The 21,485-nt window shown below is 45.6% G+C and overlaps 1 protein-coding gene across 2 annotated transcripts in view; it reads left to right on the forward strand.

Annotated features, from left to right (window-relative positions):
• Positions 1 to 21,485, forward strand: part of Plcl1 (phospholipase C like 1 (inactive)) — a 275,177-nt gene that overhangs the window by 122,052 nt on the left and 131,640 nt on the right. Inside the window, exon 1 of one of the 2 annotated variants that reach the window (XM_041668424.1) lies at positions 5,493 to 5,525. The exons of the other annotated variant lie outside the window; for it this stretch is intronic. Within the exon in view, the coding sequence (XP_041524358.1) occupies positions 5,508 to 5,525 (18 nt within the window). The 5' untranslated portion in view covers positions 5,493 to 5,507. Of the gene's footprint in view, positions 1 to 5,492; positions 5,526 to 21,485 lie in introns of those variants that run through there. 2 annotated transcript variants of the gene reach the window in all.

Below are 21,485 nucleotides of genomic sequence, written 5' to 3' on the forward strand. Positions count from 1 at the left end.
AAGGCGCTTCATTCAGCCAGCAGGGAGTACAACCAGAATGTTGGTGTTGTGGATTTGAAGGATCGCAGTGTTCAGTGAACAGCTTTTCCACACAAAATGTTCTCCTCAGTCCTACGACCTTTGACTTGTCCCCGTTAGCGACTGCTGAGCCTGAGTCCTTGGAGACTCGGATAAGCGTCGGATTTCAGTGGCTGGTGACAATTAGGCCAGGGGTCAGGGAGATGCTGGTGACAATTGGGTCAGGGGTCAGGGAGATGCTGGTGACAATTAGGTCAGGGGTCAGGGAGATGCTGGTGACAATTAGGTCAGGGGTCAGGGAGATGCTGGTGACAATTAGGTCAGGGGTCAGGGAGATGCTGGTGACAATTAGGTCAGGGGTCAGGGAGATGCTGGTGACAATTAGGTCAGGGGTCAGGGAGATGCTGGTGACAATTAGGTCAGGGGTCAGGGAGATGCTGGTGACAATTAGGTCAGGGGTCAGGGAGATACTGGTGACAATTAGGTCAAGGGTCAGGGAGATGCTGGTGACAATTAGGTAAGGGGTCAGGGAGATGCTGGTGACAATTAGGTCAAGGGTCAGGGAGATTCTGGTGACAATTAGGTCAGGGGTCAGGGAGATGCTGGTGACAATTAGGTAAGGGGTCAGGGAGATGCTGGTGACAATTAGGTCAAGGGTCAGGGAGATGCTGGTGACAATTAGGTCAGGGGTCAGGGAGATGCTGGTGACAATTGGGTCAGGGGTCAGGGAGATGCTGGTGACAATTAGGTCAGGGGTCAGGGAGATGCTGGTGACAATTAGGTCAGGGGTCAGGGAGATGCTGGTGACAATTAGGTCAGGGGTCACATATATATTTATTTGGACAGGATCTCACTGTGAAGACTAAGCCAGCCCCAGACTCACAGATATCAGCCCGCCTCTGTCTTTCAAGTGTTGAGAGGTTTTTAGGTGGTCTTCCTCTCTTGGCATCTGCGTATTCTTATTGTGAATTAAGAGAACTGTAGCAACTGCACAAAGACTTGTCCCGACACGCCTGTGTCAGGCCTGAGGAACGCCAAGCTCCCTGGGTGTGGTTGCTTTTGCTGTAGACACTGCTGGTAGCCCAGTGGGTCCTGGATGACATGTGACTGTGTGCTGACATCCGTCTTAGTGCACACCAGCAGAAGCACCTCAGTCACGTGTACACACATGCATCAATGTACACGTACACACATGTATTAATGTACACCAGCAGAAGCACCTCAGTCACGTGTACACACATGCATCCATGTACACGTACACACATGTATTAATGTACACCAGCAGAAGCACCTCAGTCACATGTACACACATGCTAATGTGCATGTACAGTCACGTGTATTATAAATCAGCAAAAGCATCTCAGTCACATGTACACGCATGTATTAATGTACACGTACAGTCACGTGCACACACGTGTTAATATACATCAGCAAAAGTACCACATTCACGTGTACACAATGCATTAATGTTCATGCACAGCCACCTGTACACACATTGTACTGGGAAATCTTGCTGCCTTGTGATCTACGCTATTCTGTGACATCGTCCTTTCTCCGTCTACCAAACAAAAACGTCAGCCAATTTTCCTATGCTAAATGCCCGGAATATAACTTTCAAGCAGAAAACAATAATAAATCATGTAGAAAATAAGACTTGAACTTTCCTCAAGCTCCTTCGCCTGGAGGAGCTGCGGATGATGAGTGTCGTGACCTTTCCCCGGGACATGTCGGGAGGAGGCTCGCAGGGACGTTTTCATTTATTTGGAGTTTGGGAGGCTTTTCTATTTACCGACACGAAACAATCAGACATCCTACCGTGGGAGATGGACGTGTGTGACTGCATACGGTTTTTTCTGCTGACGCAGTCAAGATGGGAGCCCCGAGCGGGAAGAGAGTAAGGGGTTCCCAGCAGTCAGAATGGCAATGGAGCAAAGTTCCAGGGAAGACAGGCTCGCTCCAGCAGGCAGAAGCCTGAACCAAAGCAGTGTGTGACCCCCATCCTGGGGACCGGTAATAGTTTCCGGGGGTCTCAGCAGACCCTGGGATTCCTTCGAAGGCCCAGACCCCCTCTTCCTCTCCTTCCACGGCGGTCCCTCGAGCGCTGCTTCTCTGCAGATCCGCAGATCCGTTTCTTGGAAAATGCCTTGGCAGTTTACCTGCGGCGTCATTAGAGTCATAGGTGGCGGCCGTTTGCTGCACGTTCCACGTTCCTGCGGGCCAAGCATGCTCATCCTTTCCAACGCCTCCTTCCTGAAGGAGCCGGCCTTGGCCGGTGCGAGCCGGTACACTGGGTCTGATGTCACTCTCCGAGCTCCCTAAGCTCATCTTGCTGAGGGACCTATTTCTAGAGGAAACCCCAACCCAAACCAGCCCTTAGGGCTTCTGGAGAAGGAACGAGGCTGGCTTCTGGATTCATCTATTCAGTACATATCTATTGGATATTTAGTGTGTGTCCGTTAATAACTATTGGGCGTGGTAGGTGGACATAATTTACATCATGTAACATGTAGTAGTAGTTTGGGGACAAATCGTTTGCAAAGGTCACTGTGAGTTCCAGATGGCTTCTGTGAAGAAAAGGTGACATCAGGGGATAGCGAGGAGGAGTGGAGGTGTTTGAGAAATAAACACACGCACTTCACATATATGTAAAATAGTGCCCCTCAGATTTCAGTGTGCTTCCGAATCCCTTGGAGACTTGCTCAGGCAAACAGCTTAGCTTGGCTTAGTTTCTGATTTCTCTGGGGTTCTGATGTGAGGCCTGGACAACGTCCTCAGGTGGTGTGGTAGTGTTTACTTCCCAAAAATGTGTTTGCGCATGCGCGATCTACGCACATGCGTATGTATGGCTGTGCCCCAGATAGAGGCCGGAGGGGGATGTCGGTGTCCTGTTCCATCACTCTTAGCCTTGTTTCCTTTACACACAAGAGTCTTCCACCGAGCCTCTCGTTCATTGGCTTTTGGCTAGTTCCAGGCATCTAGCATTCTCCTACCTGTGTGCCCCCCCTTTCTCCCTCTGCCCCATGCCAGGCTTTGTGGATGCTGGCGATGTAAACTCTAGTCCTCCTGCTTGCACAATAAGCGTCTTTACCAACTGAACCATTTCCCCAGCCCCCAGAGGTCCCATTTGGAGATTTACTGGTGTCAGCTAAAAGGGGTCTCAATGAGGTGGTAGTTGTGGGTAGAAGTCTAAATGGAGAGGCACAGCCTAGGACGTGAAGATGATCAAATGTGGAGGGAAGGATGGGGAAGTGGGGGAGGCTTCCCGGGCTTCTTTGTGGAAAGCAGAGGCTTTGAGTCTGCAGTGTGGTGAGGACAGCCAGGAGCAGGACTGCTCTCCACTGGACATGAAGACTCAAACCTGAGCTTGTCCCTGGAGACCAGCTTAATCTGGCGGCACTTAATGTTTTGAAGAGCCTCCTGGGATTCCGACGGTTCCTGGGGCTGGGAGTGACGGCCATGGGCCCATCACAGCAGCCACGGAAAGCTGATTTTATTTTAAGCATCTTGGGTCTTATCAGCGGTAGAAGTCACGACTGGGATTAGTCTCTGGCTGTAGAATGGATCTTGTTAGGTGTTAAGAAGGAGTATGGGTATCAATTAGAAAATGTCAGGTCAGCCCAGGTTGAAAGAATTTTTGACTTTGTTTGGGTGGCAGGAAATGGGACGTAAAAAAACAAGATGGAATTATAAGGGCAGGGCAGTGTGCCTGCTGATGGCTTAGCTGGGAAGACACAGAGAGGGCAGCAGTCGCAAAGAAGACCCTAGACCCCCAGCAGCTGGGCAAAAGGCAGTTGCCTGAGAACACTGGGGGTAAACAGGTTTGGGGGGGAAAGAAGAGGAGTCTGGGTATGTTATCTTCAAGACGCCTTTTAGGAACAGCGAGGAACCAGGTTGTTTTTTGGGGGGGGGGGGGATGGAGTAGAGCCAGCGATAGGTGGAATCTCTGCTCCTTTGTTGGGTCTGTGTCGTAGCTGTGGCAGATATGATTGTCTTTCACATGGGGTTTACATGTGAAGCACAAAGTCTGCTCTAGTGTGTGACTCTTTAATGTGTGAACAGGGACAGGGAAGGAGCTTTCTGGACATTTAGGGCTGCTAGCTTCGGCTGGTGGCTCCCTGGCAGGTGCTCAGTTGTGAATGAATGCTGAAATTACTTGTGTATATCAATCCCATATGTTGTTTTGATGGAAATGAAGATTTGACCACAATGGAAGAGAGGACGTCAGATATCCCGTGATTAAAGACCACGTCTCTACTGGATTATCATAACGTTGTTTTATTTATTTATTATATATCTATTTATTTATTTTTTTGTGGTCGAATGAACCTTCTGAATTCAGAAGAATGGATGGTTTTGACATGAGTGATGGGTCCCCCGCATTCTCCAAGGGCAGAAGGATCTTGGCCTCTTCTGGGTTTCTAAGAAGGTCTGTCCCTGGACCCCTGCCTGCTTTCCTTCTCGAGCCCTGCGGTCTGTGCTATTTCGGCAGGATCAGACCGAGCGTGGGACCTGACTGTACACAAAGCTCACCTCCTCTGCGTGTCAGGATCCACCCACCCGTAGGATTGATGGTGGCGGCTGCGAAAAGTTCATAGGGCCCGAAAGTCTTTTGTGACAGCTCGTTGCTTTGTGGGATAATACTCCAGATGGGGTTAGAGCTGATTTACATGAGGTGTCAGAGATGATGAACATCTGCCTGGAAGCTCCTTTTCTGAGGAGCCAAATGTCAGCTCTATTTCTAGACAGAAGAATCACCTTATAATTAGGAAGTCAGAACGCGGCTGAGAACTGTTGACATGTTTACTCAGATGCCCGGATGAGTGGGGTGAGCAGGCGGGATCTCGACCTAGTCCAGGCTGCTGCATCTCGGGGTGCTCTCTGCACCCCACACACAGACCGAAGAGTCCACCCCAGCCTTGTAAAAAGGGGGCATGATGTTAATTAGATCGTCCTAGCAACTGTCACCCTTTCTCTTCTTAAGGAGGGATGTTCTTACCTGTGAAAATGCCTTCCCGATTCACCAAGGTGTACAGAGTTAGACTGGAGGACGTGAAGGACATGGGGGCCTAGGTAGCAGAGGAGGATGGCTACTCACACCCCAAACAAATTAGGATGAAGGATCTTCTGTTATTATGGGTCCAGAGGGATGGTACCAATCGTGGTGAAGAAGGCACAGGGGTGGGAGGAGGAAGCTGTCTGGCCGGTTTCATCTGCACACAAGGACAGACAGAACAGGAAGTGGGGTGAGGTATAGACCCTCAAAACCTGCCCCCAATGACATACTTCCTTCTTAAGGGTCTCTAACCTCCCCACCTAGATAACGGGTTCACATGTAGGAGCCTGTGGCAGTGAAGGGAATTCATTGTCCCTAAAACCATAGTCAGAGAACAGGGGTAGAAGAGGAAGCAGAAGCTTGCAGAGGCTGCAGAGTTGGGAGAAGGGGTCTGTGATGTAACACAGTGTCCGGCTGTCCCAAAAGGAAATTCAAGATGAGCGATGTTTTTATGGTGAGTTTGAAATGCGTTTCTTTGCTATTGTGCACGCTCTTGATCCGCCTCCCTTAGAACGATGGACCACGTAAGGTCTACAGCCCCAGCATTTGCGGGGTAAGGGAAGAAGGGCCAGATCTCTGGTACAGCCTTGTCTCTGGGGCAATTTCAAGCTCATCCTGGGCTACATGAGACCCTGTCTTAGGAAACAAACGAGATGAACAAATAAACATCAACCAGCAGATGGACCAAGTCTCTTATGCTTACGGTGTAATGTTGTGTGTGGGTGGGGGCCACAAGGAAAGGTAAGTTTCACATTAGTCGAAGGGAAAACAGACAGGCTTGTGGAAAGAGGGGTGGAGCTGATTTTGAGGATCCAAGTTTTACCCTACTTCCAATTATACATTTAAAGGACCCTTAAAAACTCTTTGCAGGGAGCTTTGGTGGGAGACTCTAAATTTAGATTATACTTGAACCAAAAGCTGTTGGACAGCGAAGATGCTTTGTCTTGGCAGATGTAGGGTCCATGCTCTTTTAATGTGACTGGGGTCCTCCTGGTTATTCTTAAGCTTTTTAAAATATTTCATTGAAGCCAGGCACTTACCAAAGTTTTCTTGCTGCTGGCCGTCTCTCTTGTTAGTATGGGTGCTTTTGCCTGATTCCCTTTAATCTTAGCTTGATTTCTCCTTCTGGTCCATCTGCCTGTGTGAGAGAGACATCTGTGGGTCTCTTTTGTATCTTGTCTAGAACTTAAACCCAGCTGGATCTCCAGTCACTCCGAAAGGGAGGTCAGATACAACTAACATTTTGAGGAACTGTTTTTCTGGGTATGAACTTGGGTGGAACATTTGTTTTTTTTTTTTTAAATTATAGGTTATATAATTTTAAGTAGAAAAGGATTTATGGCTTATCCAGTAATTTTGAGAGATTACTTCACTAAAGAGATGGCAACAAAACATTTACCATTCGCCAAACTCTAGTGCCCAGAAACGGTGCCTCCAAAATACCGTACACCGAGATCATCAAGGTCATCATAAAATGTTGCAGAGGAAGTAATCACAAGTATGAGTATGATTAATAAGATAGCTGTGTGTTTTTCCTGAGTCTGTCCTGCTGCTGCTGCTTTGCTCGATATAAGGAGACAGAGCTGAGGAGAAGCCTGTGGCTTGCATGAGCTTTATGATCACTGGTCTTTATTCCCACCAGTGCTTAGTATTCTCTGGCATGAATATGAAGCTGTTTCCAGTAAGAGAATTGCATTACCAAATCCTCTTTGGTTGTCTGAGGCCAGATTTAGACACCTACAGCGGCACTCAAACAATTCTAGCCTCAGGGCTGCCCTATCCAGGAGTAGCGTGGTGGTGAAGTCGCTTGTGAAGTCGTGGTGATGTATTTCCTTCTGGAGAAGGAAGTTGCTCTCTGGGAGGCTCGCTGTCTTCTAGCCAAGTACCTGGAGGTAGGAAGGATGAAAATAACGGGCAGGCAAGGTCAGGGGCACAGTTGCTTACAAGATTTGAATGGCATAAGATTTATGACCTGGGGACTGAGTTTGCCAAAAACGTGGCTATAAATTAGCAAACATGTCCTTCATATCCTGTTTACTTTGGAATAAAAATACATATAAATTTTATTGTCTTGACCCCATGTTCAGCCTTTTTTTCTAGAGTAATGCCCACTTCCTTTCCGTCCCATGGAACACTTCTTTTCTTTATAGGACCCTCCCCCTTCTCTGCTTCCATCTGCTCTTTTTCCCATCCCATAGCTTGGTCTCTCCTTCTGGTCCCTCTCTTGTGTGAGCGAGACCTCTGTGGGTCTCTTCTGTATCCTGTCTAGAACTCGAACCCAGACAGATCTTCAGTCACCCAGGAAGGGAAGTCAGACCTGACTGATGTTTTGGGAAATCGTTTTTCGGGGTACGAGCGTGGGTGGAGCATTTTTTGGAGTCAGGTCCCTTCTGACTGAAGCTGCTCCTTCCCTCGAAAATGTCACACGTCATGGGAAAGAGTCAACTCCCTCTTGACTGCAGAATACACAGATGTTAAACCTAGAGGATCGGAGAGCTAGGTTTGCTGCCCTGGGAAAACGAGTCTGCCATGAGAAAGTGGCGTGGTGAAGGGAACCACGCTTGCTTCCCACAGCAGTCTGAGAGCTCTGGCTCTTCAATAAGGAGTCTGAGCGTTGTTTCCCTGGTTCAGTTTTGCTTAAACCATTATTTAACAACTGCAGCAGAAAAAGTGACGAACGGCTAACAAAAACCCTGGTGAACATCTGGGCTCTGTGGGATAACATCTGGCTACAGGATAAAAGGTTTTTGTTGACGTGATCCTGAAGGTCACGGGACTACGATGGTTGGCTGTGGGATGTTACCAAGGAACGTGGAGTCAATTGAAACCCTGTAGATTGCGTGATTGATTGTCTTCTGGTACAACCATAATGGCCCATCAAGACAGTTAGGAAGCCTGAAGACCGTGGGTCTCTTTTGGTTGGTTAGGACAGCTGACCAAACTTAATTGGTCTGTGTATTGAGTGCTCGTGATTGATTTACAAGGGCTGATATGACTATGTTTTTGTCTGTTAGCGGAGTGACAAGTCCTTCCTGAAACCCGAGTCAAGACAGCCTAGGGTAACTCTGTTATTGACAACATGGTCCCATGGTAAGCGTGTCTCTAATTCTTCCAGCGGCTCTTAGCCTCTCTTCTCCGTCAGACTCCCCCAGTGTCTAAGAACAGCTCTATTTCAGGAAATCAAGTCATACACGCAATCGTCCACGATATAGTCCTCCTTAAACCTCCCTGCCCAGGGGCCGTCCCTCTGCTGGTGACTATCTACTCAACACTGCCTGGTTTAAGCACGTCCTGCCACACCTCTGCATTACATCTCCTGGGGTTTCTCTCACTCTTCCCTATTGACTTCGCAGTCTTCATCAGAAAGCACAAACCTAGATAGGACCAGGCCAGGACATCCAGTGGTTTCTATCTGGCAAATAGAAACTGTCCCCTGGCCTTACGGTGGGATTCCGGCCCTGTCCAACACAGTGCTCACCGTCTATCTCTAGTGGTCCCTAAATGTAGCTCATTTAGTGCATTTACCTCAATGAGTTTCAGGGATCCTACGGGGACTTGAATGTGAGTTTTGCATGTGTCTGTCTGTCCATGTCAGTGTGTGGACAGGTGAGTGCAGGTGCCCTCAGAGGCCACAGGCGTCAGGTCCACTTGGGAACTAAACACAAGTCCTCTGTAAGAGCTGCATGAACTCCTTCTTCAGGCTCTCAAGTGTTTGATCCTTTCCTGACTGGCTACTAAGTGTCTGTACCAACTTTATCATCCTGGCTGAAAATGACAGAGGGATCTGGAGATGTCTCTCAGTGTAGAACATTTGCCTAGTGTGTGCAGTAGTCTAAGTTCTGTGCCCAGCAACACACACACACACACACACCCAGACACATACACACACACACACACACACACACACACACATGCACGCACACACACACACACAGTCCAACAAGAGAAAGCCTTGTATTTCACAGTAGGGCAGGGCGTTCATACATCGGACACCAAGAGCATCAATACATGGCTTCACGTGTCCCGGTGACAAAGCGGTGGCGTTGTGCTATTTTGCAAGTAGATTTTGATGGGGGACCTGTGGGAAGGATGACACCCAGGAGCCTGGTATGTGTGTGACCAGTGGAGGGTAAAGGAATTTCCTGGCCAACAGTACCTTTGCCCTCTTAACTGCTCCACATGCATCTTCCCTCCCGTTCATGCTCATGCTCATGTTCATGCTCATGCTCATGCTCATGTTCATGTTCATGCTCATGCTCATGTTCATGCTCATGCTCATGTTCATGCTCATGCTCATGCTCATGTTCATGTTCATGCTCATGTTCATGCTCATGCTCATGTTCATGCTCATGCTCATGTTCATGCTCATGTTCATGCTCATGTTCATGTTCATGTTCATGTTCATGCTCATGCTCATGTTCATGCTCATGTTCATGCTCATGTTCATGTTCATGCTCATGCTCATGTTCATGTTCATGTTCATGTTCATGCTCATGCTCATGTTCATGTTCATGCTCATGCTCATGTTCATGTTCATGTTCATGCTCATGGTCATGTTCATGTTCATGTTCATGGTCATGTTCATGCTCATGTTCATGCTCATGTTCATGTTCATGTTCATGTTCATGTTCATGCTCATGTTCATGTTCATGTTCATGCTCATGTTCATGTTCATGCTCATGCTCATGTTCATGTTCATGTTCATGTTCTTGTTCATGTTCATGTTCATGGTCATGTTCATGTTCATGTTCATGTTCATGGTCATGTTCATGTTCATGTTCATGTTCATGTTCATGTTCATGTTCTTGTTCATGTTCATGTTCATGGTCATGTTCATGCTCATGCTCATGTTCATGTTCATGTTCATGTTCATGTTCATGTTCATGCTCATGCTCATGGTCATGTTCATGCTCATGCTCATGGTCATGTTCATGCTCATGCTATGGCTCTTTTTTTTCCCCAACAAAATGTATATAAATTGCCCCTAGGGCCTTGGAAATTAATTCCATCAAGCACATGGTTTGCAAACATGCCCTACCCTGCCTTTAAAAATGTATTTCAGATGGCTAAGTGTTAATATGGCCTCTCCAGAAGTCATCCTTCATGAAGTAATTCAGGAATATTAGAGTCTCTGTCAGTTTCTTGGCAAAGGGTATTCAATTATAAATTTATGCTCCACCCAGACCCAGAGCTCCAGAAGTATTCTGGAATGCTTCCACATTTTGTTTTGGAACTTGGCGTTTGATTTTACTTTATTAATCTAAATCAATACTAGATTATAATAATCGTAAATTAACGTATAAAGTTCAAGATGCCGCGTTCCGTTTCAGCAAGAACGTTTTTGGTGTTACCCTTTCTCCGAGTGGAAATCTGAAGAGTCATTTTGGTATAAAAGGTGTTTCTAACTCTTTGGGTTCATGTGATTATGCGGTATGAAGGTCATTGAGAGGGGAGCGTGGGCCGTAGGGGGAGAAGTGAGTGCACACACAGGCTTGGGTGTGTGCCCTCCCGGGGGTACTTTCTACTTGGGAAGCATATGCTTGCTCTAGGTTTCCTGTCTTAGAGTTGTCTCCTCTCACTTCCTCCTTCTATTACCTCTGAATCTTATCATTAGCTGTAGCCTCTCACTTGTTTTCCTTTGAGTCTGCTCGGTTGCTCGTTTATACATCCTCCTTCTTGAAATATTACCCTTAAAAATGCCTTCTGCAACGACATCAGTAAATCTCTGGCCGTGGGCCTTAGGAGAGTCTTTATCCCACTCTGTTCAGAGCTAGACTCTTGGCTCAGACACAGAATAAGCTTCGTCCCCGGGGCCACTGCAGTGAACATCCTTTTCCTCCAAGCAGATAATAGACTGTGTGTTAAGAGGTGGTTTTGGGAGGAAGCTTTAGACCTCAGGGTTATTTTTGATCTGCAGCGACGGGGAACAAAGACCGAGATGTTTCCTGCTTCTTCGACTCAGGTAAAAGGCGGAAAGTAACAAGAAGTGGATTGTGTTCTTGGAACATAAATCAGCAGGCTTGCTGAAAGGATGCTTCAGTTAAACTGCACGTTCTGATTAGAAGCCTAGATTATTCGTACTTAAATAATGGAAGCAATCGAATGATTCTGGACATTTATATACAGCATAGAGCACAGTAAATGAAACCCCTTTGTAATGATAAGGTCTTATTTTATAGTTTTGTGTAGTCTGGAACTCATGTAGTCCAGGCTGGCCCTGAACTTCCAGAAGCCCTTCTTCTGCCACGGGCTCCTGAGTGCTGGGATTATAGGTGTGAGCCGCCTCTCCTGGCTATAAAGCTTTGATATTTGTAGAGTCCTGGTGACCTCACGCTCAGTGTGTAGCTGAACTTGACCTCGACCTGCTGATCTTCCTGGTTTCACTGTGGAGAGCTGCGATTATTTTCCTGAGCAAAAATAAATTATAAAACATACAATGTCTTCAGCATAATCTGCAGATATTGTTCATAGCACCTTTATCGCCTTTCTTATCATCATCTGTCCCTTAAACATATATAAATTCAAGTGGAAAGTGGCCTGTTGACTGATGGACTATGTAAGGTGTCAGTGTTGGGATTACTTACTGCAGCCCCGAGCGGAGGACTGATGTCCAGAGCCGCCACATTCAATCGGAGATATTTGACGTCTCACTCTGCAGCCCAGGCTGCCTTGAATCCCTGATCCTCCTTCCACTGGTTCGCAGTGATGGGATTGCAGCCCGGTGCCACCAGGCCTCTAATAAACATCCGTGCTCTTTAAACGCTGAACTTTGTAATGCCTTTGTATTTTCGAGTGTTTTGTTTGAGAAAGGGAGTGTGGAAAGGAACTATATGCTTCTTCATGCACCCCAAAGTCTGGATCCAGTCAAGCCCGAAGAACTGTAGCTATCACGGTTGTCTTCCAGCCCCCCCTCCCACGCCCCGTTCTTGTGAGACCTACACTCTTTCCAACACTATTATTCTCTAACCGCTCCCCCCTGGTCGTGTTATTTGCCTGAATAGCTTCTAGTGAGCATAGCCACGATTGGGCTTAATCATCTTTTATTTAGTATTCAGTGACATTACTTCAAGGTAATTTGCAAGTCTGATTTACCTTTGTAGACACCGCTTTTGCGCATTATATTATGCTTTAGAATTTCAAGATCCAGAAACGATTTCCTGCTTTCTGCTGGCCCCCAGGTCAAACTGTCTCCTGGTATCTCCTTAAGCCTCCTGACAGTTTAAGCAGATTAGACTAGATGACATTTTGGTCTCGGGATTGCTACACCCAGAAAGTCACATTAAAACCCAAAAGCTGTGGCCCAAGGAGGCCAATCCAGAGACCAGGACAAGGAGAATCCACGAGAGATTTGTGGAAGTGTTCTATAAAATGTCAGCAGAGCAGCCGAGGTTTGGGGATGTCTCGGCTGGGAACTCCTAGTCTCATCGTTTGGCTGCCAGCTAGGCAGGTAAGGGTGCGGTCTGAATCACGTTGGACGGCAGACTTTCCGGCCAGCGTGCTAACTTAGCTTCCCAGTTTTGCTTCTATTTCTCCAGTACTAAAACTAGAGTTGCTTGCAAGCAGTTCACTTGTATAACCTCACGACGTTCCCTGGATGTGTTTCAAAGACAGGTAGGTGTGCCGAGCTAACATTCATAGAACCACAGTGCTGGCCGCTCTCCCGTTCTCCTGCTCCCGATTCACTAATCTCCTTTTTGTAATGCTTTTCCTGCTTTTGACATTTTAGATAAATGGACACATGCCAGTGGTCTTTTATGATTGGCTTGTTCCACTCAGCATAAGGTTTAGAAGGTTTGACCATGTTATATTGTATATGGACATTTATTTTTTTTTCCGTGCCGAATAATGTTGCCTGATACATTTTGTCTGTGAACCTGTCAAATTGTTGGGACATTTAGGTGGTTTCTACTCTGACTGTTTTGAATATGCTGCTGTGGACATTCATGTGTGAGTTTTGTATGGACATATATTTTCATCTCGCTCAGGTCTTCCCCCGATAATGAAAATGTCTGATCCTACAGTAATTCTACCTGTGACATTCTGAGGCAATGAGACGTACTATTTCTCACACCAAGTGCTTGCTGTAGGAAATCCTACGGCCAGTAGCCTTCAAGTTACCTGCCCACTTGGGCCTGGCCTCTTATACTATAAATGCCAGTGTAAGGCAGGTCCCTCTCTCTTGAGGCTGCGGGATTCCGTTGCTGTTCCCCGTTTGAGCAGAGAGAACTGTGATCTGCGAGTCTACCCCTAAATAGATAACCCTTTGTTATACTCACTTCTGAGCTCGTGTGGGATTTCTTTTCAGCGTTCTGTCTTCAGTGCCCTGCTTTACGTTTTCATCAACAGTGGGCAGGTGTTCTAAGTTTCCCTGCGTCTTTGCTAGCACTTACTCATTATCTGGGATTTTAGAGAGTTTAGGTAGTGGTATGCCAACATGCATGGGTTTGATTTTCTTTGTGCTTTTGGATTGTGTGAAACAACTTCCCACACAATTGTTTTTTTTTTTTTTTTTTTTTTTTTTTTTTTTTAATAAAGGATTTTGCTTAGTAATCACCTAAAATTTGGTCTTTGTGTGAAGCCAGTTTGGGGACAAGGCGTCATTGACAGGAGTGACTGGCAGGAGAAGACTCACGCTTTGTTAACACAGTGGGTCAGTGGGCGCTCTTCAGATCATCGCTTGTGTTCCTGGATTATGTATTAGTGCCTGTACTGTTTCCAGGGTTAGTAGAGAATTGTTACCCTGGTTTCTGGTTGAGAGTATGATTGGGGGGATGGTGGATTTGATGAGAAGTACTACAGGTTGCTTTTTAAAAAATTTTTATTTATTATGTATATAACATTCTGCCTCCATATATGCCCGCACACCAGAGGAGGGCGCCAGATCTCACTACAGATGGCTGTGAGCCACCATGTGGTTGCTGGGAATTGAACTCAGGACCTCTCGAAGAGCAGCTAGTGCTCTTAACCACTGAGCCATCTCTCCAGCCCTATAGGTTGCTTTTAAAAAAACAAATGTAATAGGCTTTCTTTGATGATTGACAGAATGTGTTTTCTGTAAGGTATGGCAAATCAGATACTTTACAAGGTGAAAAATGTTTTTTTCTAAGTTTACATTACTGAAGCAAGGGCTTACATAGACAATGGTGACCAATTGACCATTGCTTCCCACAAGGTCTTCTTGGCACGATGACATCCCAGCCCTTTATTCCTTAAGACTTTGTTCTTCTTCTTTATACAGGTCTCTCAATGTAGCCTAGTGCAGACCAGCTTCGAACTCATGATCCTCCTGCCTTTCCCTCCCAAGGGTGAGGATCATGTGCGTGCTACCGTTCCTGGTTCCTTCAGGTTCTAATAATCTCACAGTTGTATAATATCTAAAATATTTCCAGATAGAGTCGGCACGTCCCCAAGTGCAAGGAAAGGAGGCCTTCTAACAAATTGGCCTCTCGGTGGCAGCACAGGGTACCACTTAGGAATGGAAAGTGTCCTGTGACGTGAGGGTCCACGCTCACTTTTGTTCTCTCAGAGGGTCTAGAAAACAGTAAATGTGTTGTTATTCCCATCTCCCATTTTCGAAGATCCCAGAATAGGTTGTATGACTGTTCCAGACTTTAAAACTCAAAATGAATGAATGCTTTATTTTACTTTTTTATTGATCTCTCTCTCTGTCTCTCTCTGTCTCTGTCTCTCTCTCTCTCTGTGTGTGTGTGTGTGTGTGAAATTACACTATTTGTGTGGGTACCCTCATTGGCTGGAAGAGGGTGTTGGACCTGCTGGAGCTGGGGTTCCAGGTGGTTGTCAGCTGTGCAACATGGGTACTGGGAACTAAACTCAGGTCTCCTGGAAGAACAGAAGTGCTCCTATCCTCTGGGCCATGTCACCAGCCCCTGAGTAAATGGTCTAAAAGCATCATTAACGTAGAACTACACTTAAAATGTGCCTGTGAATTGAGCATATACTGTAGTCTGCACTTTTTATTGTGCCTGCTGATTTGACATCTATAGCAGAGCTAAGATGCCTGACTCATCAAGTTAATTAGTTAGGATCATCCTCCGCACATGTAAGGTAGTTCCAGGAGGCCCTGCTCCTGGGATCGTCTGCATCACTGCTGCCTTTGGTCTTGTCCTTGCTCATGGCTTCTTCATCATTTCCTCCCTGTAGAGGGTCTGGACACCTCTTCCCATTTGTCACCCATCTTTCTTTCCGTCCTTGGTTCATGATGTTTGCTTCATCCTTGTGATGATCACTGGTGTTGGAACGGCAAACGTTTCCAGCCTTTAGTCTTCCGGTCAAATGAGAAAATTTTACTTCCTGATATCTGTATTATGCTACTTTCTTTGATCAATAAAACATAAACAGAAGCGATGCAGGTCATTTTTGGGTGGAATCATTTGATATGGCTCAACTCCTGTTTTTCTTCACTGTTAACTGTGTTGATATACTGAGGTAACTGAGCCTGGGTTCACAGGCGACTGTGGTGGTCAGCACCTCATGCCAACCTGTGAGATTCGTTTAATTTATGTAAGGAATATGTTTTTGATACCGAGATTAGGGGATCGTTTGTATACTGAGTATCTTAGTTTATTCTTACAGATAAGCCATAGCTATGTGTTCTGATATGATATATTGTAATATATATATATATATACATAAATATATCTCAACTGCAGGAGGTTCTTGAGCAATTAAAGTGTGGCTAGCCTAAATTTGTAGAACATACACTAAATTCCGAAGACTTACAGTGCCAGAGTATATAAGATATCTCACTAAAATCTGAGTATATATTAAAATGATATTTTGATAAATTGGTTTTGCCATTTTTTTTAATGTAAAAAGTTCAAGATGACTTCCTTATTGTTCTTCTTATGGCATAATACTTTACTTAACTTTGACCTTTCTGAGTTAAGGGTTCTATTGGATTCCATTTTTGTTTTCCCATAGCATTTAGCAGCATCTAGGATGTGGAATATATTAAATAGATGAAGTTTATGCCACTGTTCATATTTAGTTATTTGTATTTTTATGCTTAATAGATTCTTCTTTTATTTCCTATATCTAAATTTAATACTTAAATCTTGTTATACTCTTAGAAAATCAAGTGATATATATATATATATATATATCTGATGCTTATGCTATATTAATTGTTGCGAAATGTTTTACGCTGTTCCTTAAATACTCAGGTCATATTTTCAGCAAGGCCAACTCCTTATAGCTAGCGTTTTCTTTTCTTTATAAAAATAAACGAGAAGCCCTTCATTCTTCAGTCATATCTGTAACTTTTATTTTTCCAGTAGCCATCAGTTGATACTATTTTTTTATTTACTTATATTTATCCAGTGAGGCCTTGCACTACAGATGAGAAGGAAACTGAGGAGGAGGAGTGGCCTCTGGGGTGTGGGGACCCCACCAGTGAGGAAGGAGAGCCCTCAGCTTCTGCATGGGGAAGACAGAGTCCAGAATGGGGGAGGAACCCTGGAACATGTGTGTTTACTGCATAGACAGCAGAGAGAAACAAGTACCGAATATCTGTGAAATACTGTACTTGTTTCTTGCTCCAGAGGGAGTTATGGAATGGTGCATCTTGGGCTGATTCGTGGACCGAGGAGGGGAGCGCAAAGGATCATGGGATGAGCAGGGACTTGGTCATTAACCAACTTACATCCTATTGCATTCCCATAATCCCACATGCATAGTTTATAGACACACATCAAGCAAGGCGGTTGTCAAAGTATCACGTCTCTGGATTTTTACTCTGTTTACCTTTTGCATTTTCTCCAATCCGTAGTCTGAACATTTATCATTTATCATCTGTAGTCTGAACAATTCATCTCAAGCAGCTTTACGCTTCTGAGAGACATTGGGACAACGTTTAGGCATTTAACTCAGCAAAAGCTGCCCGTATTATCTGCCCTCAGTTGACTGCATGGTGTCTCAGCTGCTTTTCTGTTGCTGTGGAAAGACAAAGGCAACCATACAAGGAAAAGGTCTACTGGAGCTCACAGGTCCGGAGGGAGGAGTCCACCACCGTCATGGTGGGAGCATGGCAGCAGGAATGGCAGCAGGAGCTACTCAATGCCCTCACCTCCAACCATAAGAAGGAAGCAAAGAGAACAAACCGGGCATGGCTTTGGAACCTTAAAGCCTGCCCCCAGTGTCACACTTCCTCCAGCAAGGTCACACTTTCTAAACCTCAACTAAACAGTCCCACCCACTGGGGACCAAGAATTCAAGCATCTGAACCTACCGGAGGGGGCTTCTTATTCAAACTAACCATACTGGGTTGCATTAAATCATTGCCATATTGTTATAAATAAAAAAAATAAATGATCAGAAATATACTCTCGAAAATTCATTTGCGTCGTTAAGACCATCTATAGCTCTATATATTTCTCCTGGGCTCCAGTTGATCTCCTGACAAGGAGAAAGAGCTGATTTAGTTCATGGAAGCCTCTAATTTGAAAGCGAACACTTCCTCAGAAAGAAAAAAGCTCCTGCTTCGCAAGACTCTAAGACCTGGGAGCTGTGCCACGAGGACGCATGCCGAGTACCACGTCTTGAAGGCAGCCTGCCAGGCTCGGTCAGAGAAATGCAAGCGCGGCAGCGGTTTCGCAATATCTGGAAAACTCGGGACTCTCATTTCTTGGAAAAAAGTCTTTCCAAGATAAAGTTGGTGTGGCGGTCTTCTACCTCAAAGAAGAGGTGATGCCAAGTGGAAGTTGTGAGGAATGATTTCTTTTCTTCCCAAGAGATGGGGACCTTGCTGGATCCCATTACGTGGCTGAGAGGCTCATAGAGAATGCCCTTGTAAGGCTGATTTTGCTGAGGCTCCAGACAAGGACAAAATTAAAAGAAAATACCTTTCACTAGTAATTCGTTCTTCTTTATCTTGAAAATTGTGAAGATAGGCGTTTATACTAAGACTTTTCTGACTTGTTGGTGATACATACCTAACTTTTTCTTGTTAGCCTCAGAGGACTTAAGTTATAGAAATTGCTGTGACCTCTCTTAGATTTTAGGTAGTAAGGCACACACAATTTCAGTGTGATTGCCGGGCGCTGGGCGCCAGCACGCCTTTAATCCCAGCACTCGGGAGGCAGAGGCAGGCAGATCTCTGTGAGTTCGAGACCAGCCTGGTCTACAGAGCTAGTTCCAGGACAGGCTCCAAAGCCACAGAGAAACCCTGTCTCGAAAAGCCAAAAAAAAAAAAAAAAAATTCTGTGTGATTATTTCGTGTCTGAGCGACAGGGAATGAATGAGCAGCCCCCGAACTACGAGAGATGATCCTTTAACCCCGCTGAGATGCTTGCAAGGTTGACACGCTATTTCCATTGTAATAATCAGAACAGAACCTTAAGGCCATTTGGCTAGTAGTAAACATCAGAGCCGGGACTCTGACCTCGTTGCTTCTAAATTCATGTTTAATTTTTCTTATTCATGCTGGTAAACTACCAACATTTCCTGGAGTCTGTTCTCCCAATCCTTTCTCCACCCAGCCCTTTTATGTATTACCAGGCAAATATCCGGTCTTGGCTTTATCCTTACCAGCTCTCTGCCACCCATTGCTTTGATATACCACATGGTGTCAGTTGTCTGCATGTACGTGAGCCTTCTGCCCATCACTGAAACTTGGCTCCCCTTACATTTTCAGACCTTCTAGCTCCCGTCTCTGTCCATTGTCCCTTGTTCTGAACATCTCTCGTCTGGGGTTGCCGCCTATCTCTCTCCTTCTGCTATCACATTACTTAGAAGAGCAACAACCAAGAAGTCCAATCATGTATGGCTATCTACATACATGATTGATTTAATGAGAAACCCTCACTGGACCATTTTAACTTGTAACTCACAGTTCCATGGTTGGTTAACTCAGCGGTCTGGTCACACTGTGGAATAGCGGGGTCTTTCCAGGTTGCCCATCGTCCCTTGCCTCGGGTTTGAGGAAATCTCCTGCATTTTCAGTGCCTGGCAGGGCCAGATTCAGCCAGAAAAACCGCCTGGTTTCAACTAATAGAACCATTTCAGGCTCCACTTCCAGCGGCTTTCCTAATGTCAGTTATTAAACTCCGCCCACTTTTTTCCACAAAAACACCAAGCCAACATCAGTAACATGTGCAGAGGACCTAGCAGAGACCCACGCAGGTGCCGTGGCTGCCGCTTCGGGCTCTGTGAACTCCTGTGAGCCCTGCTTAGCTGATTCAGCGGCCGGAGTTCTCCTGGTGTCCTTGACCCCTCCGGGGAGCTTTGGGGAGCTTTGGTGTTTTCTTTTTTTTAACTTTGAAGGTTCCTTCCATATCTGCCACAGGTTTCCACCCCAGCCCCGACTCTGCTTTGACCGCTTGTTCCCGTCCATTTATTCTGCTGCCCCTGCCCCTGCCAGCTCACTTTTTCTGAGGCATGACCCTGGCCATGGCCCTTTTCATGCAACCTGTCTCTAGTGGGTTTTTGAAGTTTAGGGTGTATTGTGCCTTTGCCCGGTACCATTCCTTTAATGTTCTCTCAATCTCGCCACCCCCGTCTTTGCTCTCTTTTGAAGACGACTTCCTCCGTTCAACTCCACAAATGAGCTTGCTACACACTGTTAGGTCCGACTCTATTACCAGTTATTTTTGAAGGCTTCACCAGTCTCTCCCACTCACAGCCAGAGGCGAGAGTTGAGCAGTGTGTACCCCAGGTTGCATTTCACGTTGTAGTATATTATTATATTTTTGTGCTGGGGATTCAACATGGACTTTTCACATGTTAGGAAAGCCCTTTATGACTAGGCTGTATTTCCAGCCCATAGCCTATTATTTTGTTCAATCTTTTTTCTTTTTACATTTATCACTATTTATTGCTCTGTAGCCCCAATTTCATATTTCCTGCTCAGATCTGAGCAGTTCTTCAAGTGGTTAGTGTTTTGTTTAGTTGTTGTTTGGACTTATTGCTTTTCCTTTTCCCTGACCTGTGGTCCTCCCAGAGTGAATACTATTTGTTATGTACTTAGAGAACATCCGGCTTCTGGGGTCCTCTGGGATTGTACATAATTCTGCCTGGAAAAAGCCCAAACACCGAGACTGAAATTGCCCCCCCTTCCTGTCTGTGTCTTTAGTTTCATTTACAGAGGATTGCTTGTGTCTTAGGTTTTAAAACACAGCGAGAAGAACGATGAAATGGATAGGCAAGGCGATATTCGCCAATAAAATGATACTAGCGAGTGTTGCTGGACTTTCTTGGCAGATTTTCCTCTGGTCATCAGTCCCCAAATAATGACACGGAGACTTGCTATTAACTGTGAAAGCTTGGCCTTAGCGTAGGCTTGCTTCCAGATTTTATCACTTAAATTAGCCCATTTCTATTAATCTACGTTTTACCACGTGACTCTTCACTTCTCCTGAGTACTGTGAATCCGACTTGCCTGTCTCGCTGGCAAAGTCAGCGCACCGGGCTTCCCCTCTCTGCCCGAAGTCCTGGCTAACCTCTCCTGCCTTGCTATTGGCTGTTCAGCTTTTTAGTAAACCAATCACAGTGACACGTCTTCACGTAGCGTACAACTATCCCACAGCAAGCAAGCCTTGTGGAGATCTCACCCTTCAGTTCCAGTTTAAAATGAATCATAAAATATACCGTAATATCTGAAATGTCAGTAGCAATGCATTCTACTGGGGAAGTTAGACAGGGTAATGGAGTTGATAAATGAAGCAGGTTCAGCCTCTGCCAGGATGAGTGACCGGAGAGCAATATCCAGGGAGGAGGCGGCCCTGAGACCCGGAGGATAAATGTTCCATGTACAATACAAGAAAAAATGATTCTTAGTGGTGTTGTGGGGTGAAAGTTCGAGTAAAGTTCAACCTCACCTTTCCCCCTTTCCTTTGCAAACATTACAAATTGGGTTCCCTAATCCTCAAATATCCCAGAGCTCCATCTGTCTACAGTCGATCAAATCAGCACTGTTTCATTACAGAATCTCAGATGAGGAGCCATAACCCTCCAATGTTAAGTAAGACATTTAATTAAGACCTACTCGGCTCTTGGTGGTCAAGATGTTGGGGGAATCATGGCTGATTTCTAGTTACTAACGTGTAGCAAATAGTATCAAGGAAATTATATGAGAACATTTGAAGACAAATTCAGATTGTAAGATATAGTAAATAAGAAAACATCAGACCCAGAAAAATGAGAAAAGTACACCTGCTTTATCTACTTGCTTGCCCTGGCTAAATTCTTGATGGGAAAGTTCTCAAGGATAAGCAATTCTAAGCCTTCCTTCCTTCCTTCCTTCCTTCCTTCCTTCCTTCCTTCCTCCCTCCCTCCCTCCCTTCCTTTCTCTCTCTTTCTTTCTTTCCCTCTCTCCCTCCTTCCCTACCTTTCTCTCTCTCTCTCTCTCTCTCTCTCTCTCTCTCTCTCTCTTTCTTCCACCCCTCTTTCCTTTTCTTTT

The sequence above is a fragment of the Microtus oregoni genome, unplaced genomic scaffold (genome assembly GCF_018167655.1).
Source record: "Microtus oregoni isolate MIOR12 unplaced genomic scaffold, Mior012 000018F_ref0000195, whole genome shotgun sequence".
Lineage (NCBI taxonomy): Eukaryota > Metazoa > Chordata > Mammalia > Rodentia > Cricetidae > Microtus > Microtus oregoni.